This window comes from Camelus bactrianus, chromosome 10 (genome assembly GCF_048773025.1).
Source record: "Camelus bactrianus isolate YW-2024 breed Bactrian camel chromosome 10, ASM4877302v1, whole genome shotgun sequence".
In the NCBI taxonomy this organism is placed as follows: Eukaryota; Metazoa; Chordata; class Mammalia; order Artiodactyla; family Camelidae; genus Camelus; species Camelus bactrianus.
This window is the reverse complement of record NC_133548.1, coordinates 8,204,058-8,230,613: the sequence shown is the minus strand read 5'-3', so window position 1 is coordinate 8,230,613 and position 26,556 is coordinate 8,204,058. Positions and strand designations below refer to the sequence as shown.

General features: G+C 36.7%; 1 protein-coding gene across 3 annotated transcripts; it reads left to right on the top strand.

Annotated features, from left to right (window-relative positions):
- The first annotated feature begins 112 nt into the window (after positions 1 to 112).
- LOC105070158 (organic anion transporter 7) lies at positions 113 to 26,556 on the top strand. Of its 3 annotated transcripts, XM_010956476.3 has the most exons (10): positions 113 to 767; positions 1,421 to 1,524; positions 13,853 to 14,007; positions 14,106 to 14,274; positions 15,600 to 15,723; positions 19,420 to 19,535; positions 20,873 to 21,087; positions 23,055 to 23,163; positions 23,617 to 23,820; positions 25,091 to 26,556. In XM_010956476.3, exons 1-10 carry the CDS (start codon positions 366 to 368, stop codon positions 25,149 to 25,151), a joined length of 1,659 nt encoding a protein of 552 aa, XP_010954778.2. In that variant the 5' UTR covers positions 113 to 365; the 3' UTR covers positions 25,152 to 26,556. The 3 variants fall into 3 exon arrangements, with proteins under 3 accessions (XP_010954778.2, XP_045373700.2, XP_045373701.1); XM_045517744.2 differs by lacking the exons at positions 13,853 to 14,007; positions 14,106 to 14,274; XM_045517745.2 differs by lacking the exons at positions 20,873 to 21,087; positions 25,091 to 26,556 and having other exon boundaries at positions 23,617 to 23,754.

Genomic DNA, 26,556 nt, shown 5'->3' with positions numbered 1-26,556 from the left:
GAGAACTATTAATTATTTAGCAGGTTTATTTTAGTTGTTTTACTAACAAAGTCCAACACTGACCTTGTAGGTCAAAGTCCAACACTGAGTTTGTAATGTGGTACTTGCTGAGTACAAAAATGTTTGCAAAGGACACCTGTAACAGCAAAATAGTTCTCTCTGTGACTTAATGAAGACAGCTACCTTCCTGACCCTAAAATAACTTAGGAAAACAGCTTCCATGACGCTGCTGTGGAGGTGAGAAAGAAGTATGGTCAGCATTACCACACACTTAGTGTGACGTTGTGGAAGGAAATATTTTTCTCCTTGAACTTTTCAAAATACTTTCATTTTGCCTCCCCTTGGGAATCACCTGCTCAGCCTCGATGGCCTTTCAGGAGCTCCTGGATCAAGTTGGAGGCCTGGGGAGATTCCAGATCCTTCAGATGATTTTCCTTTTTGTATCCAACCTCATAGTGTACCCTCATGTGGTACTAGAGAACTTCACTGCAGCCGTCCCTGGTCATCGCTGCTGGGTCCCTATCCTTGACAATGACACTGACTCTGCTAATGGCACTGGGACCCTCAGCCAAGACGCCCTCCTGAAAATCTCCATCCCACTGGACTCAAATGGGAGGCCAGAGAACTGTCGTCGCTTCCGCCACCCCCAGTGGCAGCTCCTTCACCTGAACGGGACTTTCCCCAACATGACTGAGCTAGACATGGAGCCCTGTGTGGATGGCTGGGTGTATGACCGAAGCTCCTTCTCCTCCACCATCGTGAATGAGGTAAGAGGCCCCATGTACCTCTTGAGGGTACATGTGTTTCAAGGCAACACAGTAATGAACATGTGTCTAGTCTTTAGTCACTGGATAGGCATTCATTCTTTTGGCAAATATTAATTACTTCTCTATTAAACACTAAGCACCAGAATAGATAATGAGACTAATGAATTCAGAAATAGACATGAACCCTGCTTGCATAGTGCTTTATTCTTAGCAAGACCAGGTTTAAGTAATATGTAATATGTTAAAAATATTATACTAGGTTAGTAATGTTCAAACTTTGGTTGCAAATTAGAAATATCTGGGTGTTTCTTTGCTCAGACTGTACCCTAGAGCCATCAAGTAAGAAAGTCTGTGGTGAAATTCAGGCATCAATAAAATTTTAGAACTCAAATAATTGCACTCTGGCCAAGGTTGAGAACCAGTTACCATGGAGTAAAACAGAATGTTAATAAAACCTACAGTTTTAGAGGAGTCTTCCCCCAAAATTGTATGTTTAAGCTATGAAATGAATGGGAAGTTTAACTAATGCAGAAAGGGAAGATGAAGAGGAAAATAGGCGCCTGATATTAAATTAGCAAGTAATGTTAAGGTGTTTCCACTGAGGATCTATAAGCTGCTATTGAGCTCGCCTTTGCTGGTTCCTTCTCTTCCAGTGGGGCCTGGTATGTGAATTTCAGTCATTGAACTCAGTGGCTAAATTCCTAGTCATGGCTGGAATGACGGTGGGAAGCATCATATGTAACTATTTATCAGACAGGTAAGCATCTCTGGATCACAGCTCTCTTTACTCCTGGGTATTTTTATCAATTCATGAATCATTCTTTCACTAATAAACATACATTACAAATTACACTGTCCTAGAGCTGCTTTGGTCTCCACTCTTCTAGAAACACAAATGGAGAATTAATCAGTGTGATGAGTGCTATTTTTTTTTCAAGATTGAGCTCTGTGTACAGAACAGAATAATGACATTTCACCAGATTTGGAAGCACATCAGGACAGGATGTAGAGAGGAGGTACTGTAACATGTGATTTAAAAACGTAAGAAAAAGTTAGCTATGGGAACAGAGAAGAAGATGTTTTGTGGCATGAGATTCAGCCTGTTTGAAAACAGATATGGAAATGACATTGTTAGCCCTGGTCAAGTCTGCCATATTCAGACCTTTCTGAACCTTGTGAGCTGAATGATTGATGAGAGAATGGTCATCATGTCCTGGTTGCTCTGGTGTGAAGGGTAAATTTTTCTGCATAATATATGGTATACAAATGCATACTATGAATAGAGTCCACAAAAGAAATGCAAAACTCTTTGTAATTCTGTTAAAACTTTTATGTGGATTTATTTGTGATCAACCTACTAATTAAAAATATTTTGCTTGACAAAAAAAAAAAAAAAAGAAAAAGAAAACATGGCATACAGAGCAATGTGACATTGGTGATGTTTTGAAAATTTATGCCAGTAACCTTGATTTGGGGTTTTACAAAAACAGATTTTAAGGTAAGTTTTGAAATCATATAATCACTCTAACAATTACTATCACAGTTTGTCATATGCAAATTCAGTAATAGACCTTTTCTGAAATCTTTGCCAACACCCAACCATGTCTTTCCCCAGGGAGATGGAAGACACGAGGTGTCCCTTACCATTCACCAGCATAATGTTAACTGTTGCCTTAGCTGAAAACTGAACACTAAATGTATCACAGAAAATGTAACATAGAAAAGAGTTCAGATTCTGAGTGTTCATTTTCAGCTGTTCAGTAACCCAGTCTTCTGTAATAGTATTGTGAGAAGATAAAAATGTATCAATTTTTATGGATCACAGAGTAGTAGAGGTGGGGAATGGGAGGGGCCTAATAGCAGATTACAGTGTATAACTAGCTGAAATTGAGTGGCCAAGATATTCCAAGGATTTTGAACTTCATCAGAAAGCTAAGAGAAAAAATTAAGGATTATGTGCAAGGGAGGGGCATGATCAAATTGATCATTTTAAAATAACGCTCTCAATTATTCAAAGAATTTCAATACTGGAAATAATCTAGAAGTCTACAGATAATAGAACAAATAAATAAGATGCAGAATAGTCGCATAATGGATTCATATGCAGTAAAAAGAATGAAGAAGCTACCTCTATGCAGTGACATGGATGAATTTCAAAACCATTTAGTTGAACAAAACAAGCAAAATATAAATGATTATATACTAGACAATTACACTTAGGTAAAGGCCAAAAACAGACAAGCTATACTGTTTGGAAGTCAGAATATTGGTTGTCTTAAAATTTTTATTGGGATTTATTGAATTTATGGAGCAGTTAAACTAAGATTATCATTTTTAACATATTGAATTTTCTGATCTATTAACATTGTGGAGCTCTCCATTAATTTAGATTTTCTTTAATTTCCTTTTTCAATTATTATAGTTCATGGCAAAGGTCATATTTTTTTTCATCAAATTTATTTCTACTTAACTTAGTTTTTGAGGCTATTAAGTTGCTTTTTGTTACTTTAATTTCTAATTATTCATTGCTACTATGTGGAAATTCAATTGACCGTTTCTCTTTGCTTTCTTTTTTATTGAAGTAAAGTCAGTTTACAAGTTGTGTCAATTTCTGGTGGACAGCACAATGTTTCAGTCATACATATACATATATATTCATTTTCATATTCTTTTTCATTATAAGTTACTACAAGATATTGAATGTAGTTCCCTGTGGTATACAGTAGAAACTTGTTGTTTATCTATTTAACATATTGTAGTTACTATCAGCAAATCTCGAACTCCTAATTTATCCCTTCCCACTCCCTTTACCCTTTTGATAACCATAAGTTTGTTCTCTATGTCTGAGTCCATTTCATTTTGTAGGTAAGTTCATTTATGTCTTTTTTTTTTCAGATTCCACATATAAGTGGTATCATATGGTATTTTTCTTTCTCTTTCTGGATTACTACACTTAGAATGACCATCTTCAGGTCTATCTGTGTTGCTGCAAATGGCATTATTTTATTCTTTTTATGCCTGAGTAGTATTCCATTGTAGATATGTACCACAGCTACTTTATCCATTCATCATCAATGGACATATAGGTTGTTTCCTTGTCTTGGAAATTGTAAACAGTGCTTCAGTGAACATTGGGATGCATGTGTCTTTTTGAATTATAGTTTTCTCTGGATAAATGCCCAGGAGTGGGATTGCTGGATCATATGGTAAGTCTATTTTCAGTTTTTTAAGGAACCTCCATACTGTCCTCCATAGTAGCTGCACCAATTTACATTCTCACCAACAGTATAGGGGGATTTCTTTTTCTCCACACCCTCTTCAGCATTTATTATTTGTAGATTTTTTAATAATGGCCATTCTGACTGGTGTGAGGTGATACCTCATCGTAGTTTTGATTTACATTTCTCTAATAATTAGTGAAATTGAGCGTCTTTCCATGTGCTTGTTGGACTTCTGGATATCTTCTTTGGAGTGATGTCTATTTAGGTCTTCTGCTCATTTTTGATTGGGTTGCTTTTATCATATTAAGCTGTGTGAACTGTTTGTATATTTTGGAAATTAGTCCTTGTTGGTCACATCATTTGCCAGTATTTTCTCCTAGTCTGTAGGCTGTCTTTTCATTTGGTTGATGGTATCTTTAGCTGTGCAAAATCTTTTACATTTAATTAGGTCCCACTAATATATTTTATTTCCGTTACTTTTATTTCCATTACTTAGGAGCTGATTCAAAAAAAAAAAATTGTTGTAATTTATTTCAAAGAGTGTTCTACCTATGTTTTCCCCTAGGAGTTTTATAGTATTTGGTCTTACATTTAGGTTTTTAATCCATTTTGAGTTTCTTTTGTATATGGTATTAGAGAATGTTCTAATCTTACTCTTTTACAGGTAACTGTCCAGTTTTCCCGGCACCACTTATTGAAGAGATTGTCCTTTCTTCGTTGTATATTCTTGCCTCCCTTGTCATAGATTAATTGACCATAAGTGCCTGGGTTTATTTCTGGACTTTCTCTCCTGTTCCATTGATCTATGTGTTTGTTTTTGTGCCAATACCATACTGTTTTGATTACTGTAGCTTTGTGGTATAGTCTGAAGTCAGGGAGCTTAATTCCTCCAGCTCTGTTCTTCCTTCTCAAGATTGTTTTGACTATTCAGGGTCTTTTGTGTTTCAATATAAATTTAACAATTTTTGTTCCAGTTCTGTGAAAGATGTCATTGGTAATATTACAGGGATTGCATTGAATCTGTAGATTGCCTTGGGTAATATGGCCATTCTAACAACAGTGATTCTTCCAATCCAAGAACACGGTACATCTTTCCATCTGTTTATGACATCTTCAATTTCTTTCATCAGTGTCTCATAGTTTTCTGAGTACAGGTCCTTGGCCCCCTTAGGTAGGTTTATTCCTGGTTGTTTTATTCTTTTTGGTGTGATGGGATTGTTTCCTTAATTTCCTTTTCTTATATTTCATTGCTAGTATATAGAAGTGAAACTGATTTCTATATATTAATTGTATCCTGCAACTTCAACAAATTCATTGGTGAGCTCTAGTAGTTTTCTGGTAAGGTCTTTATGATTTTCTATGTACAGTATCATGTCATTTGCAAACAGTAACAGTCTTAATTTCTTTTCCAATTTGGATTCCTTTTATTTCTTTTTCCTCTCTGATTGCTATGGCTAAGACTTCCAAAACTATGTTGAATGAAAGTGGCAAGAGTGGGCATCCTTATCTTATTCCTGTTTTTAGAGGAAATGCTTTTAGCATTTCCCCATTAAGTATGATGTTAAGCTGTGGGTTTGTTATACATGGCTTTTGTTATGTTGAGATATGTTCCCTCTATGCCCACTTTCTGGGCAGTTTAATCACAAATGGATGTTGAATTTTATCAAAAACTTTTTTTGCATCTATGAAATGATAATATGGTTTTTATTCTTTAATTTATTAATGTGGTGTATCACATTGATTTATGAATATTGAAAATTCATTGCATACTGGGGCAAATTTCACTTGATCATGGTGTATGAACCTTTTAATGTATTGTTGGAGTTGATTTGCTGGTATTTTGTTGAGGATTTTTGTATCTATATTCATAAATGACATTGGCCTGTAATTTTCACTTTTGTGATATCTTTGTCTGGTTTTGGTACCAGTGTGATGGTGGCCTCATGGAATGAGTTTGAAAGTGTTCCTTCCTCTGCAACTTTTTGGAAAAGTTTCAGAAAGATACATGTTAACCTTCTCTAAATGTTTGGTAGAATTCTCCTGTGAAGCCATCTGGTCCTGGGCTTTTCTTTGTTGGGAGTTTTTAAATTACTGATTCAATTTCAGTACTGGTAACTGGTCTATTCATATTGTCTATTTCTTCCTGGTTCAGTCTTGGGAAATTTTACCTTTCTAAGAAATTGTCCGTTTCTTTTAGATTGTCCTCTTTATTGGAGTATAGTTGCTCATAGTAGCCTCTTATGATCCCTTGTATTTCTGTGATGTCAGTTGTAACTTCTGCTTTTTCATTTCTGATTTTATTAATTTGAGCTTTCTCCATTCTTTTCTTGATGAGTCTGACTGAAGGTTTATCAATTTTGTTTATATTTTCAAAGAACCAGTTTTTAGTTTCATTGATCTTTTCTATTGTTTTTTAGTCTCTATTTCATTTATTTCTGCTCTAAACTTTACAATTTCTTTCCTTATACTAACTTTGGATTTTGTTTGTTCTTCTTTCTCTAGTTGCTTTAGGTGTAAGGTTAGGTTGTTTATTTGAGATATTTCTTGTTTCCTTAGGTAAGCTTGGATCACTATAAACTTCCCTCTTAAAACTGCTTTTGCTGTATCCCATAGGTTTTGGATCATGGTGTTTTTGTTTTCATTTGTCTCTAAGTATTTGTTTTCCTATTTAATTTCTTCAGTGACCCTTTGGTTGATTAGTAGCATATTGTTTAGCCTCCATGTGGTTGCAGGCTTTGCAGTTTTTTTCTTATAGTCGATTTCTAATCTCATAGCATTGTGGTTGGAAAAGTTGCTTGACAGGATTTCAATTTTCTTGAATTTCCTGAGGCTTGCTTTGTGGGCCAGCATGTGGTCAATTCTGCAGAATGTTCTTTGTGCACTTGAGAAAAATGTGTATTCTGCTGCTTTCAGATGGAATGCTCTGTAACTATCAGTTAAGTCCATCTGGTCTAATGTGTCATTCAAGGCTTATTTCCTTATTGATTTTCTATCTGGATGATCTGTCCATTGATGTAAATGAGGTGTTAAGTCCTCCATTATTACTGTGTTATTGTCAATCTCTCCTTTTATGTCTGTTAACAATTGCCTTATGTATTGAAGTGTTCCTATGTTGGATGCCTATATATTTACAATTGTTACATCTTCTTGGATTGATCCCTTGAGCATTATGTAGTGTCCTTCTTTGTCTCTTGTAACAATCTTTATTTCAAAGTCTATTTTGTCTTATATAAGTATTCCTACTCCAGCTTTCTTTTGGTTTCCATTTGCTTGGAGTGTCTTTTTCCATCCCCTTACTTTCAGCCTGTATGTGCCTCTAGCTCTGATGTGGGTCTTCTGTAGGGAGCATATATACTGTGAAGCTTTTGATTTCTCAATCAAGTCTGAATGAGAGCCTTGTTGGATAGAGTATTCTTGGTTGTAGGTTTTTCCCTTTCATCACTTTAAATATGTTATAACACTCCCTTCTGGCTTGTAGAGTTTCTGCTAAAAAACTAGCTGATAACCTTATGGGAATTCCCTTGTATGTTATTTGTTGCTTTTCTCGTGCTGATTTTAGTATTTTAGTATTTTCTCCTTCTCTTTAATTTTTTTCAATTTAATTACTATATGTCTTAGCATGTTCCTTTTTGGGTTAATCCTGTATGGAACGTTTTCCACTTCCTGGACTTGGGTGACTGTTTCCTTTCCCGAGTTAGGGAACTTTTTAGCTATTATCTCTTCATATATCTTCTCAGGCCTTTTCTCTCTCTCTTCTCTTTCTGGGACCCATATAGGGTCCCATTATAATGTGAGTATTAGTGTGCTTTATGTTGTTCCAGAGTTCTCTTAAACTATCCTCATTTATTTTCATTCTTTTTTCTTTTTTCTGTTCTGCAGTAGTGATTTCCACTAATCTGTCTTCTAGCTCACTGATCCGTTCTTCTACCTCAGCTAGTCTATTCTTGGTTCCTTCTAGTATATTATTCAATTCAGTAGTTTTACTCTTCAGCTCTATTTGGGTATTCTTTATATTTTCTAACTCTTTGCTACAAACTGCTCTGTGAATCTGTTCCCCTCCTGAGTTCTCTATCATCTTCACAATCACTACTCTGAACTCTTTCCTGGGTAGATTTCCTATCTCCTTATCACTTATTTCTTCTTCTAGGACTTTATATTGTGCCTTTACCTGGAGCATATTCCTCTGCCACCTCATATTGTCTAAATTTCTATTTGTATCTGTATGTAGGTTAGTTGTGTTTCTCAACCTTGGAGAAGTAGCCCTCTGTATGAAACATCCTGTGTATCCCAGCAGTGCATCCCCCTCTTGTCACCCAAGGGCCAGAGCCAGCTGGTCCCAGGGTAGAGTCTGGCCTGCATTTGTGGACTCTTTCCATAGGCTGTGGGATTGTTGTTTTCTTATTTCTGGTATCTGCCCTCTGGTGGGTTTAGCTGGACTAGAGGCTTGTGCATGTTTCCTGGCAGGAGGGTTCAGTGCCTGCGTCCATCTGTAAATCAGTGAAGTTAAAACACTCCCTCACACTACACACAAAAATAAATTCAGAAGATGAAAGAGTTAAATGTAAGGCCAGATACTTCAAAATTCCTAGAGAAAAACTTAGGCAGAACATTCTTTGACATAAATCACAGCAATAGTTTTGATCCATCTCCTAGGGTAATGGAAATAAAAATAAAAACAAACAAATAGTTTAAACTTAAAAGCTTTTGCACAGCAGAAGAAGTCATAAACAAAACAAAAGACAACCTCTGGATTGGGAAAAACTATTTGCAAAAGATGCTTAATTTTCAAAATATACAAGAGCTTAATTTTCAAAATATACAAACAGCTCATACAAATAACAATGACAACAAAAACCAGTTGAAAAGTGGGCAGAAGTCCGCTTCAAGATGGCAGAATAGAAGGGCATAGAGCTCACCCTCTCCCACAGTACATCAAAAATACATCTTCATTTGGAACAATTCTCACAGAATAACTACTGAACTCTGGCAGAAGATCTTGTACAAGTGGAATTACAAGGAAAATCATCACACAACCAGGTAGGAGAAAAAAGTGAAAAGGAAACTGGGATGGGACCTTCTCCTCAGAGAGGGAATAGCGAAAGAGGAAAAGTGCCCTCACCCTGGGAAGACCCCTCTCCAGTGGGAAGCTTAGCTGTGACAGAAGGGGAACTTTAGAGACTCGGAGGAGAGCACAGAAGCTGCTTATGCACTATGATCAAGTTAAATTCATCCCAGGAACACAAGAATGGTTCAACATATGCAAATTAATCAATGTGATACAGCACATCAACAAAAGAAAGAAAAATCACAAGATCATCGCCATAGATGCCAAAAAAAATTTGATAAAATTCAACATCCATTCATAATAAAAACTCTTACCAAAATAGGTAAAGAGGGAACATAACTCGACACAATAAAAGATATGTATGACAAACCCACAGCCAACATAATAATCCATGGTGAAAAGTTGAAAGTCTTCCCGCTAAAATCTGGACCAAGACGAGGAAGCCCACTCTCACCACTTCTTTTCAACATAGTATTGGAAGTCCTGGCAATAGCAATCAGATAAGAAAAAGAAATAAAAGAGATTCAAATTGGAAGAGAAGAGGTAAAATTGTCACTATATGCAGATGACATGATACTACATGCAGAAAACCCTGAAGACTTCATACACAAACTACTACAGTTGATAAACCAATTCAGCAAGGTAGCAGGATACAAGATTAACACATAGAAATCTGTTGCATTTCTTTACACCAATAATGAAATATCAGAAAAGGAAGTAAAAAAATTTTTTTTAAATCAATGAAGTTAGAATACTCCCTCACACCATACACAAAAATAAACTCAAAATGGTTTAAAGACTTATATATAAGACAAGACATGATAAATCTCCTAGAAGAAAATATAGACAAAAAAATTCTCTGACATAAATCTCAGCAACGTTCTCCTAGGGCAGTCTATGCAGGCAATAGAAATAAAATCAACTGTAAACAAATAAATTAAACTTATAAGCTTTTGCACAACAAAGGAAACCATAAGCAAAACAAAAAGACAACCTACGGAATGGGAGAAAGTATTTGAAAAAGATGAGACTGAGAAGGGCTTAATTTCCAGAATATATAAACAGCTCATACAACTTAATAAAAAAAAAAAAAGTTCAAAAATGACCAAAAGACCTAAACAAGCAATTCTCCAAGGAAGACATACAAATGATCAAAAAGCACACGAAAAAATGCTCAATATCACTAATTATCAGAGAAATGCAAATCAAAACTACAATGAGGTATCACCTCACACCAGTCAGAATGGCCGTCATTCAAAAATCCACAAATGACAAATGCTGGAGAGGCTGTGGAGAAAGGGGAACCCTCCTACACTGCTGGTGGGAATGCAGTTTGGTGCAGCCACTGTGAAAAACAGTATGGAGATTCCTCAAAGGCTAGGAATAGACTTACCACATGACCCAGTAATCCCACTCCTGGGCATATATCCAGAAGGGATCCTACTTCAAAAAGACATCTGCACCCCAATGTTCATAGCAGCACTATTTACAATAGCCAAGACATGGAAAACAGCCTAAATGTCCATCAACAGATGACTGGATAAAGAAGAGAGTATATTTATACAATGGAATACTATTCAGCCATAAAAATGACAACATAACACCATTTGCAGCAACATGGATGTCCCTGGAGAATATCATATTAAGTGAAATAAGCCAGAAAGAGAAAGAAAAATACAATATGAGATCACTCATATGTGGAATCTAAAAAAAAAAAAAGAAGAAGAAGAAAAGAACATAAATACAAAACAGAAGTAGACTCATAGACATAGAATACAAACTTGTGGTTGCCAGAGGGGAGGGGGATGGGAAGGGACAGACTGGGAGTTTGAAATTTGTAGATACTGATGGGCATATGTAGAATAGATAAACAAGATTATACTGTATAGCACAGGGAAATATATACAAGATCTTGTGGTAGCTCACAGCGAAAAAGAATGAGACAATGAATATACGTATGTTCGTGTATAACTGAAAAATTGTGCTCTACACTGGAAATTGACACAACATTGTAAACTGACTATAACTCAATTTTTAAAAAGGTTTAAAAAAAATGGGCAGAAGATCTAAACAAGCAATTCTCCAATGAAGACAAACAAGTGGCCAATAGGCACATGAAAAGAATGTTCAATATCGCTAATTTTCAGAGAAATGCAAATCAAAACTACAATGAGGTATCACCTCACACCAGTCAGAATGGCCATCATTCAAAAGTTCACAAACAATAAATGCTAGAGAGGGTGTGGGGAAAAGGGAACTCTCTTACACTGCTGTTGGGAATGTAGTTTGGTGCAGCCACTATGGAAAACAGTATGAAGAGTCCTTTAAAAACTAAAAAGAGACTTACCATATGATCCAGCAATCCCACTCCGGGGTGTATATCTGGAAGAGAATATAATTAAAAAAGATACATGCACTCCAATGTTCACAGCAATACTATTTACAATAGTCAAGACATGGAAACAACCTAAATGTCCATCAACAGATGACTGGATAAAGAAGCTGTGGCATATTTATACAATGGAATACTATTCAGCCATAAAAAAATTTTTAAAAATGCCATTTGCAGCAACATGGATGGACCTGGAGATTGTCAAGCTAAATGAAGTAAGTCAGAAAGAGAAAGAAAAATGCCATATGATATCACTTACATGTAGAATCTTTTTTGAAAGGGACACAAATGAACTTATCTACAAAATAGAAACAGACCCACAGACATAGAAAACAAACTTATGGGTACTAGGGGTTAAAGGGTATGGGAAGGGATAAATTGGGATTTTGAGATTTGCACCTCCTGGGGAATGATGGAAATGTTAACTATCTTGATTGTGCTATGGTTTCATTGGCGTATACATCTATCAAAATTCATCAAATTGTACATTTGAAATATGTGTATTTTACTGTCCAGGAATCATACCATAATAAAGGTTTTTTTTTTTAAGTCTACAAATAATAAATGTTGGAGAGGTTGTGGAGAAAAGAGAACCCTCATATGCTGTTGGTGGGAATGTAAACTGGTGCATCCACTATGAGAAACAATATGGAAGCTCCTTTAAAAAGTAAAAATAGAACTACCATATGATCCAGTAATTCCACTCCTGGGTATATATCTGGAAAAATGAAAACTCTAATTCAGAAAGATGCATGCACCCCAATGTTCATAGCAGCATTATTTAAAATAGTCAAGACGGGGGAGCAACCTGGGTGCCCATGATCAGACAATTGGCTTAAGATGTGATGTATAGATATAGATATAGATGTAGATATAGATAGATATAATGTTATATTACTCAGCCATTAAAAAATGAAATATTTCCATTGGCAACAAGTGTAGATGGACCTAGAGAATATTATGCTTAGTGAAATAAGTCAGACAGAGAAAGACAAATATTACATGATACCACTTATATGTGGAATCTAAAAAATACAATTGAATGTATATACAAAATGGAAACACATCCACAAAGATAGAAAATAAATGTATGGTTACCAAAGGAGAGAGGGAAGGATGGAGGAACAAATTATGAATATGTAATTTATAGGTAAAACTACTATACATAAAAAAGGTAAGCAACAAGGATTTACTGTACAGCATAGTGAATTACACCCAATATCTTGTAATAACCTGTAAAGGAATATAATCTGCCCCAAAAAAATGAATCAATATGCTGTACACCAGATACTAACACAATATTGTAAATCAGCTATACTTCAATTTTAAAAGGTTCAAACCTCTAGTTTTAAGATAAGTAAGTACTGGGTAATCAGTAAGTACAACAGGTGACTATGGTTAAGACTGCTGTATGATATATTTGAAAGTTGCTAAGCCAGTAGATCCTAAAAATTCTCTTCACAAAGAAAAAATTTTTTCTTTTTATTCTTGTGTCTATATGAGGTGATAGATGATAACTAAATTTATTGTGGTAATCGTTTCACAGTATATGTAAGTCAAGGCCTTATGCTGTATACTTTAAGCGTATACACTGTTGTGTATCCATTATATCTTAATAAAACTAGAAAAAAATATGTGCACCAAACATTGGCATACCTAAATACATTAAGCAGACACTAGCAAGTGTGAAGGGAGAAACAGTCAACAACAGTACAATAAAAGTAAAGAACTTCAATACTCCATTTTCATCAGTGAATAGACCATTAAGATAGAAGATCAATAAGGCAGTATTGGACTTGGACTGCACTTTAGACTAAATGGACCTAACAGATACATACAGAACCTTCCATCCCAACAGCAGTGGCATACGTATTCTCAAGTGCATATGGATCACGTGTAAGGTCACAAAATAAATCTTAGAAAAATTAAGGATATTGAAATTGTAACAAGAATCTTTTCTTACCACAGTGGTATGAAACTAGAAATCAGTAACAGGAGGAAAGCTTTCACATTAGTTTACCTTTGCCTGCAGGGTCCTAGAGAACTTAGATCCATTGCATTCTAGACACTATACAGACTTCTTACTATGCTAAACGCATCTGTTAGTACAAGGGATATTTATGATGCATGAACATTTCCAATAGGGCAGCCTGTCTTATTTGGTTTCAACTGGTATCAAAGATCCACTGGTAACAGATTAGAGAGGAAGCTTTGTTACACTCAGCTTACAAACAGGAAGGTTGTTTCTGAGATCTGCTGTTGACTATCTGTTGATACTTTAAGGTTTCAAGTGCAAAGTTTTACTAGTCAAAGCATTCCCTAAATTTCAAGATGTGCCCCCTTTTTTCACACATTTTTACAATATGTTGTTGTTGCTTCTATATTCTAACCTGTACCTATTTCTCAGGTTTGGGAGGAAGTTAGTACTCAAGTGGTGTTTGCTCCAGCTCGCCATCGTTGATACGTGTGCAGCCTTTGCTCCCAACTTCCTCGTTTACTGTATACTACGCTTCTTAGCTGGGGTTCCTATCACAGCCATAATAGTAAATAGCACTATGCTCAGTAAGTCAACACTTTTAATCTTGTACGTTTTGACTTGACTTTGACATTGACATTCCACCTTTGTTTGAAGTCAAAATCCTGTTTGTATTTTCTTTCAGTTGTGGAATGGGTGATGCCCCGATTCCAAGCCATGGGAACAGCACTGATGTTCTGTACCTATGGTATGGGATTCATAACTATAGGAAGTCTGGCTTTTGCCATTCAAGACTGGTGCACCCTCCAGCTGGCGATTTCTGTGCCACTGTTTGTCATCTTTCTGTCTTCAAGGTATAAGCTCTTTCTTAGTCTTAGAGGATCCTAGAATGAAAGATGCATGGAGTCAGGATGCATGAATTCTGTTTGCTCCTTGTTCTATACTTCATGTGCTCTACTAGTCTGTGTGACTCAACAATCTGAGCAGACAGGGTTGCCAGATAATACCATGAACACTAATTAAATTTGAATTTCAAGTAGACTACAGAATATTTTTGAATAATAATACACCAAATGTTACATGGCACATAGTTACAACAAAAATTATCCATTGTTTGTGTCAAATTTTCATTTCTCTGAGAGTTCTGTATTTTATGTGATAACTGGATGAAATAAAGGATATCTTATCAAATTCAAATTTCAGATAAACAACAAATAATATTTTAGTATAAGTATGTACAAAATATTCCAGGAGTTATCCAGCTTCTTTGAATAAAAATTTAACTAGGCACACTATATTTTTATTTGCTAAAATTAGCACCTCCCCTGAATAAGAGAGGAGCCAATAAACTCCAAGTCTGTATCCCCAGCAATGAAGGTATGCTACATGAAAGGGTCTGCCTCGCATTTTTCTCATTATGGTACAATAGGAGTAAATTGATATTTTCTGGTATAACGCAACAGTGGTGGGTATTAGCTGGGAGTGGAAAGGCATCTACAGAGAAAGAACTTCCTTCTGTCCTATTAGGTTCTATGGATGGCCTAAGACATAAGACAGATTAACAGGAGAAATGCATACAAATTTATTTAATATTTTTGCATCTACACATGAGACTTAGAAGGAAAACAAAAGCCCACAGAAGCCATTAGGCCCAAAAGCTTGTTTTACCTCTTTACACACACAGACACACACACACACACACACACACACACACACACACACACACTCACACACACACACACACACACACACACAAGTAAATTGTGGTTATGTGACAAACGGGCTTGGGCTAGAGGCATAATTTGTGGAACAGTGACTAGAAAGTATATGGGAAAACTAAGAGAAAACAAGAGTTGCTTTAGTAAGTTTGTTTGTGCAGGTCTATTTTGGCATCCCCTTCTAGCCTCTGGTGATAAGAATGTTCTTCCTTTCCTGACAGAGGAAGGGCATCTTTTTCAGGGGAAATGTTATGACCTACTTTTAGGTAGAAAGGGAGAGGTCAGAGAACTCTCTTCATGCATTTTCTGATTCTCAAATGCCTTCAGCTCAAAATAATCAATATGACAAAGCAACATTTTTTGGATGGCATATTCTGAACCACTTCACATTTCTGAACAAAAGTTATATTAAAAATGGGTAAATGAGAGTTTATTGCACTTCGGTCCTCTTCTTTGTTCAGGTGGCTGGTAGAGTCTGCTCGGTGGCTGATTATTGCCAACAAACCCAAGGAGGGCTTAAAGAAACTTAGAAAAGTTGCACACAGGAATGGAAGGAAGAATGCTGGAGACATCCTAACCATTGAGGTGAGGAGGTGGGAGCTGGTCATGGGATACAGGGAAGACATGACTTGACATCCATACTAGTTAGCATCCATTAAAGGAGTAGCAGGTAGGATCACAAGTGTGGTTATGGGTCTTCTGACCTCCATGACCTGGTTCTCAACGAGTGTCAGCATCATATGGGCTAACATTAGAGAAGAACATGCTGTTGCTGAATGTATTGGACATATATTTGAGTCAACAGAAAGAGAAAGCACTGAGTATTAACAACTAAAAAGATTGTGTATTTGTCTCTATGTAAGAGAAAATAATTTTTAAAAATCCATTCCTTTTCAATGCTCTGATGGCCATTTTTCAGAGAAGCAAGAACAGTAGAAGGAAGAATTATTAGTGACCATGCAGAATAGAGCACGAGGAGGTTCTCCTGTTTGTCCATTCACCAACACACTTTCTTTCACGGTCTATTTGGTAAGTGCCTACCTGTGGCAGGTTCTGTTCTAATCCTGAAAATATGGCAGTGACCGAAGTCATTCAAATCCATGTTGTGTAGATTCTACTTACTACAAGTTCCAAGAGCATAAGTGAGTGGAAATGTCTCAGAGAAGTCTTTTTCTTTCTCATTTTACCTCCCAGGCATAGAAGGCAAATATTGCTGTGGATCATTAGTTAAATCATTCTTTATGTCATGCATGTATATAAAGTATGTATTTAAAAATTATATTGTGCCAGACATGGTGCTAGAGCATGAACAACAGAATAAGTTAGAGTCCCAGGTTTCAAGGAGCTTTCATACTAATATGGGAGAGAAAATCCATAGACATTTTTGAATCCAAGGGTTTAAAATGATCAGAAAATATAACGAATGCTAGTGGGGACAAGGAATAAAACATCTACTTCCTTTTGCTGATAAACAAGAGGATTAATAGTTAGACACTCAAAAAGGAGGAATGAAACATTTATGAAAACATGTACAATAGCACATCTGAGGAAAGTTCTTATAGTCGCAGAAGAAAGCAGATGTCCTTTAGGAGATTTCAAATAAGAAAAAGCAAAATGCTCCTGAGAATGAAGATCCCACCAAAGATGGTGAGAAAGAATGAAGATTTCCCAGGGATGAAGCCGTTACACAGAGATAGTGGCACCGAGGGCTCTTAATATGATGGGAAAAACATGGGTTTGTGCTTTTTCATTTCAAAAAAAAGGAGGGTGTTGACCTTGAATTAGATGGGGCTTTATGGCACTTCTATAATATGCACAAATTATATGAAATTCTTTTGGCCTAATCCAAAGAAGGAAAGCTGAAATACTTACAGGGCCAGGCAGATAAAAAAAAATTATAAGTGATACTAGCTGGAAGCAAGAAAATAACAATTCATAATCAAGGTGAATGGCAACAGACAATCACCTCAGTGACAAAGGAGAAGAAAAACAGCATGGCACATGGGTGGCAGTTAATGTGGTTTAAAGCAAGTGTTTCTATTCATGAATGGGTAGCCAAATGCCTTCATTTTATTTTATTTTTTTTGTTTTGTAATGCTAACTTAGAAATTTGTGGGTTTTGTCTTGTTTTAACATCGTGTTTAATCCATCTGATGGATGGCCAAACACATATGTGCTCCAGACGATCCTTCTAATTTAGAGCTGCTCTATTTTATATCAATACCAATCTCTTGATGACTCCAGATATCCAAGAAGGGTTGCCTTTTATTTCTGTGAATTCCCTTTATCATGGATTTTTCTAATTGACTTCATGGAATAATTGTATTTGTAGATGGGATGATGATGGAATAAATATCACTTGAATAATTAATAAATCCATAACTGCCTGAGCTGTGCTAGATGTAATTCTATATGTGCATTTGTGACTTCTTGTATGGCCTTGGAAATCCTTGTGAGAGAGACAGTGTTTTTTACCTCCTACTTCTTCTCCTGATTCTGATACTTGCATATCTTATTCTTTTTTGAGGTATAATTCACATATAACATTATATTAGTTTCAGGTGTGCAACATAATGTTTCAACATTTGTATATATTGTGAAATGATCCCCAAAATAAATCTAGTTAGCATCTATCACCAAACATAGTTGCATTTTTTCTTGTGATAAGAAATATTAAGATCTACACTTTAAGCAAATTTTCAGATACAAAATTCAGTATTACTAACTATAGTCACCATGCTGTACATGACATCTCCATGACATATTTATTTTATAACTGGAAGTTTGTACCTTTTAACTCCCTTGATCTATTTCACCTACCACCTAAACTCCACCTCTGGCAAACACCAATCTATTCTCTGTATCTATGAGCTTGGTTTAGTGTGATTTGGTTTTTAGATTTCATATATATTTGAGATCATATGATACTGGTCTTTATCTGATTTGTTTCACTGAGCATAATACCCTAAAGGTCCACTCATGTTGTCACAAAAGGCAAGATTTCCTTCTTTTTATGACTACATAATATTCCATTAGATTTATATACCACATTATTTTTATCCGTTCATCCATCAATGGACACTTAAGTTGTTTCCATATCTTGACTATTGTAAATAATGCTGCAATGAACATGAGGGTGCAGATATCTTTTTTAAGTTAGTACTTTCATTTTCTTCAGATGAATTCCCAGAAGTGAAATTGCTGAATCATATGGTAGTTCTACTTATAATTTTTTGATGAACTTCTATACTGTTTTCCATAGTGGCTACATTAATTTACATCCCCACCAACAGTGCACATACGTTCCCTTTTCTCCATATCCTTGCCGGTATTTGTTATTTCTTGTCTTTTTGATGATAGCCATTATAACAGGTGTTTTTATTTGAGGTTCCCTGATGAATGGTGATGTTGAGCACTTTTTCATGGCACCTATTGGTCATCTGTATGTCCTCCTTGGAAAAAAATATCTATTCAGAACCTCTTCTTATTTTTTAATTGGACTATCTGGTTTCTTGCTATTGAGTTGTATGAGTTATTTATATATTTTGGATGTTAACCACTTATGAGATATATAATTTGCAAATACTTTCTCCCATTTGGTTACCACATTTTCTTATTCCTATCCATCTTTTTAATGAGAGGGAAATCGAGGCTTAGATATGTCCTGTTATCTTCATCAAGATATATATCTAGCTTGTGGGAGAACCATTGCATAATGCCAGGTTCAAGTCTGGGCATAAATCATACTACACCAAGATCTCCCTGATTTTGTCCTTAGTTTTAATTCTAGGCATTTCATTCATGGAGGCACAACATACCAGGATTTGCCTGAAAAAGGCTGACCCAAGAACCAAAATTAAGGCTCTCAAGGAAATTATTCTCCCTCCCCGCCCCCCAAAAAACTATTTTACTACCAAAAGCAGCCAGCTGATAACCAAGCTCAGTTGCCAGACCTTTCATACCTCTCTGATATACATGAAGCTTTGGACCTGAATCCAAGTAACTTTTCCTTTCCTTCTTTCCTGACCTAAGTTTCCCAATTTTACATCCCTTTTTATTCCCAGCAGGCAAATTGTCTCATGTTAAACTGTTCTTGTCACTGAGCAATTTCCCTTTAACTCCCTAATTCACTTTTCATACCACTTTTATATCCATTATTGCATCTTCAATGGCTATATTTTCCAGTAGACAAAAAGGGAAGTTGTCTATCTTGTCCTCTGTTGGGGACTTACAATGCCTACCATCGTGTGACAACTGAACGATTTGTTGTTGTTGTTGAAGGTCGTGAGGTCCACCATGCAGGAGGAGCTGGAGGCAGCACAGACCAGACCTTCTATGTTTGACTTGTTCCGCACACCCAACCTGCGTAAAAGGATCTGCCTCCTGTGCTTTGTGAGGTGGGCTTCACACAGTGCATGAGGGATGTTAAAACAGTGGAAATATGACTGTATTTGTTATTTCAGAGTATATAACATACTATAGGAACAGATTTGAGGTAAAGCATGAAGAAGCCAAGAACTGCTATGTTTGCAGAGACTGAAAGGGTTATGAAAGGACCGAGGAAGAACTAATCATACAATGAGGAGTTTTGTTTATCACATCACCTTACAAGGCTCATCATTACAGATGATGCTGAGAACATCGATCATGGCACAGATTTTGGCTTTAAGTTTCCTCACGTGTGTTCATTTTAATTGAAGTAAAATAACAAACTGTAGTGTCCAAATAGATGCAGCTCAATGAATATTTCTATATGTAAATATATAACCATCACCCAGACCAAGATATAGGGAAAAAATACTAAAACCCTAGAAGGGCCCCATCATGTATGTTCCATGACAAAACTCCCCACCCCCCAAAAAAACTTCACTACTACAACCTCCATTATCGTACCATTATTTTATGATAATTTAAATCATCACCTTGTAAGGAAATTGTTTTTATAATGTACTTAAGATTTGTTGTTACCAAGTATGGTAAGACATGCAGACTTGGAAACAACTGCCACAAAGAAAGTTTATATTCACAGATTCCTAGAAAAAGGAAGAACATCAAGCCACACAGGGCCATTCAGGGAAGCATCAGGGTCAGTCAGAAGGCAGAAGAGAGAAGAAAAGGAAGAGCATGGCCCAGAGCCTTTATTGGGTTGTGAGAGGGAATGGGAGAGGAGGGTAGGTACCTTGAACAAGCTTAGGATTGGATAGTTTGAATAATTTCAGCAGAATCTTAGCTGTAGAGGCGATCCCTAGTTGTTCAGCACTTGGCCCCGGGATGATTTAGAGCAGGGAGAATATTGGCTTGGTTGAGAGTTTGATAAAGGAGATGGTTATGGGTGTTGGTCCTGGCTTGGTGGTTTGTACAGTGAAGGTGTACTCACAGGGGATTTGTTTGCTATCTCCAGGAATTAACAAGCCCTGGGAGAAGAAGACCCTCCAGGATCAAAACCCAAATGCCAGAATATCAAAAATACAAAAAATAGGGGTAGGGGTTATAGCTCAATCGTAGAGTATGTGTTTGGCATACAGCTGGGCCTGGGTTCAATCCTTTGGGGAAAAAAATACAAGGGTAAAAATTGTTTTTAAGGATAATGTAATCAAAATGAAAATATTCTACAAATCAGACAATGCCTGAATACTTTACCACCAACCCCTGGCTTCTTGGCTCCATATCATCATTTATATGATGGAGAATCTAAAATTTATGACATCTGTCTTTCCTCTTTTGTTCACCACAGATTTGTAATCTCCATACCAACTTTTGGCCTTCTCCTTCACCTCCAGCACGTGGAGGGAAATATTTTCCTACTCCAGATTCTCACTGGCATAGCCAACTTTGCAGGCAATTTTGTTACATTTTTTGCATTGAATCACCTGGGCCGAAGAGTCAGCCAAATACTTTTCATTCTCCTGCTGGCAATCCCCATTCTGGCCCAGACTTTCATACCTCAAGGTGAGAAATTAACACAGGGTGAAAACAGGTTTATCAACATCCCTCAAGAATTGTAAGGGTCACACCTACATAAAGTCAGAAGGAAAGAATGAATTGTGTTCTAAGGATTTCCTGAAGCCAAGCTATGGAGTTAGTATAGCTTCTGCCCTTATGTTGCTAGTAACAAAAAACTGTCAGGGAGGAAGAAATTTTCCTCTACCCTTCTAAGTTCTTCTGGCTGATCTAAGAAGTCAAGTGACATGAGACAGTTTGACAGGAGAAAATTAACCAAAGTTTAATATACACCTAAGAGAACTGAGTAGCTCGCCAGATGATGGAAGCCCTCACTTTAAATACCATTTCCAACTAAAAACAGAAGAGGAAAAGAGGTTGTTGGGGAGTAGTGGTTTGGGACTTCAAAGGGGAGGAAGGCAATTCACCTGGAGATGGAAAAGCAAATGTTTGGTAAAGAAATGTTTGCTGGGCCGGGTAGAGACAATGGTAGAGACATAGAGTGCACGGTGATCTCTAGGCCCTGCCAAGTTTCCCCCAGCACACCTAGCCCATTTTCTTTACAGACACCCCTGGTGTTAGCTCTATTAGAGGAACAGGCCCTTTACCTAAGTTCTTTAGTCAGCTAAGGGGGTGGTAAACAGAAAGACTTCCTGAGTCTTCTGTATTTTAAAAATAATCAGCCTAAATTAATCTTCATGCCAAATAGACACATTTTGGGGTGAAAATTTCATTCCCTTACAGAATCAAAGGTGATAAAGGTCAGCTCAGACATATGGTTGTATTCATCACATCTGAGAAGTATCTGGAAATAATCTATGATTGGCAATTCTCTAGGACAACCATTGATCACTTACCTTTGGCCAATCACACTTTATACATAACAAGCATGGAGGGTCTTGACCTTGAAATTATATCCCTTGTGAGGACACAATACTGTCACTTCCTCTGTCTGGGCTCTTTCTTAGTCTAGAGCTTCAGTGACAATTTATTCTCAATCTCTACATATCCACTTGTATTTCTTATATCAGGTTCCCATAAGTGCAGCTCTGGTTTAGAGGTATCACCTTGACTTCAAGAAAATAAAAATGCCTTGACTTCAAGCAGAGAGGTATACAGTAGGAACAAAGCATTAAGCAGTTACGAGCTTGTCTTAGAGTCTATTTTACTAAATAGAATGATCATATGGAATGAATAGGGGAACCCAGGTGGTCGCCATATTTCACCTAACTCCCACTGCAGCTGTGCATTTTACAGGATCCTGGATTCGTGGACTCCACTCCCCGATCTTGAATATCAGCAACGATGCAAGTTTGCTACCTTGCAGCAGAGCCCATTCCAGTGTTGTAACACTCATAATGGAATTTCTTTTCAGGGAAGGATAGGTAGAGGTAGAAAACTGACTCTCTGAAACTTCCCTTCAGTTGTTTCCAAAGTCAGACCTTTTTCCAAATAGAGGTTTTTATATTTGATTATTGAAACAATGTTCTAGATCAAGCTACTCTCCAGCTTATTCATTAACACAGGAGTCCTGTCCTTTTATTAATCTCTTCTGCAATACTAGCCCAGTGTCAACATTGTGTGAGCTCCTAGGTTTTAATCTCTCGAGTCATAGATAATCCTTACACCCCTCAGTTATTACTCACATAACAGTCTTATATTCTACCTGAAGGGCAGAGAAGACACTGGACAGAATAAATTAAAGCAAATCCTGCTGGTCTTACCTTCCCTCTCCTTTTCTGCAAATCTCAGCTATTCAGGGAGAGTTGATGAAATGACTCAGAACCTTTTATTCACTATAAGCCATAAAATGTAGTTAAGTCACATTTCTCAGCTTATTAGACACTGCACATTTTCTGCCCCTGTGCAGTTTCTCTACAGTGTATTTATTCTTGTGAACTCCTCCAGTAGGGTCTTCTTCATTTGTAATTATGAGAGTGCTAATTCCTGAGCCTCTCTTGTCTTCTTCTCTCCAGAAATGCAGATCCTGTTTATGGTTTTGACAGTTTTGGCAGTAGGAGGTTCTTGTGGCACATTCACCAGTTCTGTTTCCCATGGATTTGAACTAATGCCCACTGTACTCAGGTATGAAAGCTCATGGATATTTTTTCAGGATCAAAACAGACCTTTCTCAGCTAACTGGTAGTTATTGAAGGAAGAAAACTAAGATTGGTTAGTTACCAAAAGGAATCAATTATAATAACAAAAACACCAACAATTTATAGGCAAAGTTTATTTAAAGCTGACCTTTGCCAGGCACTGGCTGAAGTCCTTTAATGTATCATCTCATGTAATCTTCTGAACCACACAAAGGGTAGTTGCTATGGGTAATGGTTTATTTTAATGATCAAACTGTGTCTTTGTGCACTTGAATTTGAAAAAATAAATTGCTAGCAAATAAGAGAGAAAATTTCAAGAGTATATTGTCAACTTTCTGCACTGCTATGTTGTCTCCCATACTAAAAGCAAAATAATGAATCACAAATTACATGTGTAGATTTTTACCAGACTTTCTTGTGTTGTTGTTTGCACCCCAAGGGTAACAGCTACAGGAATCGCAGGAATTGCTGGTAATACTGGGGCAGCCCTGGCTCCCCTCATCATGATGCTAGCCGTATATTCTCCCAAGCTGCCCTGGATCATTTATGGAGTCTCACCCATCCTCGGTGGTCTTGTTGTCCCACTCCTTCCTGAAACCAGGAATCAACCTCTGCCTGAGTCCATCCAGGATGTGGAAAAGGAGTGAGTAAACTCTCTAACTGTCCCTTAGGGGAGCCATAGGTCTGTGAAGAGGAGGGCAAAACATGAGTTGAGGCCACTTTCCCCCAAAGAAACTTAGATCTAAGCTATTTCCATGTGGTCAGTGCCTTTGGTTTAGCTACAGCCTCATCCCTTCCCACAGTGACCTCAGACTCACCCAAGCCTCCCTAGATCACACAGACCAACTCTGCCCAGCCTACACCAGTAGGTTTAGTGATTAAGAAGCCAAATTAGGTGCCTTCGTGTGGCATACACACTTCTGAAGGGTTGACACACATGCACAGATCCAAACACCAGATTCTCGTCCCTCAGGCCCTGCAGCCCTCAGCCCAGTGAGGGCAGTAAGCTCTCTGGCTGCTGGTACCTGTAGGTCTGTATAAATCTAATTCTTATTCTCCAGACAAGCAGAATCAGTAGGATGTAAATATATACAGAGAGAGGCTGATTTTAAGGAAGTGGCTCACAAGACTGTAGAGGCTGGCAAGCCTGAAATCTGTGTTGAGCCTGGAGACCCAAGGAAAAGTTAAAGGAAAAGAGAAGTCTGAAGGCTGAATTTCTTCTTCCACTAAGGACTGTTTTCCCTTCAGGTCTTTAACTGATTGGATGAGGCCCACCCACATTATGGAGGGTAATGTGCTTTACTCAAAGTCCATTGATTTAAATGTTAATAACATCTAAAAAATACCTTCACAAAACATCAAGCCTGGTGTTTGACCAAACATCTGGGCAGCACAGACTAGCCAAGTGATCATATAAAATTAATCACAACAAGGCCTGAGGACAGCCCTGGTCAATGAAGAATCTTGGGGAGACCAGGGAAAGGACAAGAGTCTCTGCAACAGATGACAATGTATCTCAGGGGAGGGAGGCCTGCTGGGTTGCCCATGAGATTCAGATCATATAGTTTTCCCCTGGAAATGAAATGTTAAGAAAAGAGATAAAAAGAGGAATTAACACTGCGAGTTTAAAATGAAGATTGGGAAAGTATTCTATAACTTTCTGTGTTCCCTCTGCCTGGTGTCCAAAAGTAAAAAGTAGAAACTATCAAAGCTGCCTTTCCAAATTTTGCTCTTGGAGTTTGATCTTTTTCTTCACAAGGTTTACTCCAACCCTTGGAGCAAGGGTTATGATTTATACCAAAGCTGGTTGGCAAAGGATAAGCTGGCTCTAAAAAAGATGCAGGACATATATGCTTATTTAATGCCTTTTTATCGTGTTTATTTGTTTGTTGGTTTCATTGTATGTTTTCCAGGAGAAAAGTTTCAAGAAAAGCAAAGCAAGAAGTTACCTTCATGAAAGTGGCACAGGTTTAAGGAATTCCAGTAACTCACTGCTGATTCAAGAGCAAAAGAAAAGAAAAAAATGAGATAATGCTTAGACGCCAGGAAATTTTATAAAATAAATAAATAAAAGTACGTAATGCAAAAACAGATTCTTTACCATTGTGGTACTAAATTACTAAGTATAAAACACCTATGAATAATCATAGTAAGAAATGTGAAGAAAACCACAATATTTTAAAGGACTTTGAATATTTGTATAACTGTTGATAACTAGCATGTTTCTGGATAGAAAGTTTCAATAGTACTAAAAATAACAAGTCTTCCCCCAATTAATTGGTAGAATAATTGATGTAATAATTACATTGAAAAACCACATATTTTTTGAAGAATTTAAAAAATGGTTACAAATTATCTAGAATTTAATAATTCCTGGGGTATAGCTCAATGGTAAAGAATTTGTTTATCATGCACGAGGTCCTGGGTTCAATTCCTGGTACCTCCATTGAAATACATAAGTAAACCTGACCCCAAGAAAAAAAAAAGTGATAATTTTAAAAACAATAATAATTAGAATTTAATAATAAACTAGATGATTCAAAGAAAGAGGATAATGTAGTGGGGGTAGCTGGCTAGTCTATGGAGTAGCATTTGCTGGACTTTATTATAGTTGCAATAGTCAAAGCAGTTGTAGCAGATGCATTTGCATATCAAAGGAAGTCCAGAAACAGACCATAGTTGTAACATTTTATAATTTTGGCAACATAAATGTGGGCAAAATAAAGAATTATGCAACAAATAGTGTAACTATATAAAAATAAATGACTAATAATGCAATTTCATATGCTAAACTAAAAATTTCTACTTTAATAAAAAGTTAAATGGAATCAATAAGCCATAATTTTCAATAGAAAACTTGGCTACAAAATCTTGGAATAAAAAATATTCGGAATAGTTAAGCAAATGCCAGAAATTTAAAGACAGGTGGGTTGAATAGTACTTATTTAAAGCCTATGTTGGGCACAAGGGATTTTTAGGGCAATGAAATTATTCTGTATGATACTATAGTGGTGGCTTCATGTCATTATGCATTTGTCAAAATCCATAGAATGTACAACATCAAGAGTGAACCCTAACGTAAACTACAGACTTTGGTTGATAACAACGTACCCATGTTGGTTCATTGATTGTACCAAATATGCCACACTGATGAGGGATGTTGAGGGTAAGGGAGTATATATGTGTGGGTGGGGAGGGCTATGTGCGAACTCTCTTGTATTTTCTGCTCAATTCTGCTGTGAACCTGAAACTGCTCTAAAAAGTAAAGTCTATTAATAAAAAAAAATAATAAGTAAAGCCAATGTTGGGCAAAACTCTAACAGTGTATTGGATAAAACTAGAAAAATATTCACCAAAATAAAAAAAAATTAACTTTTAA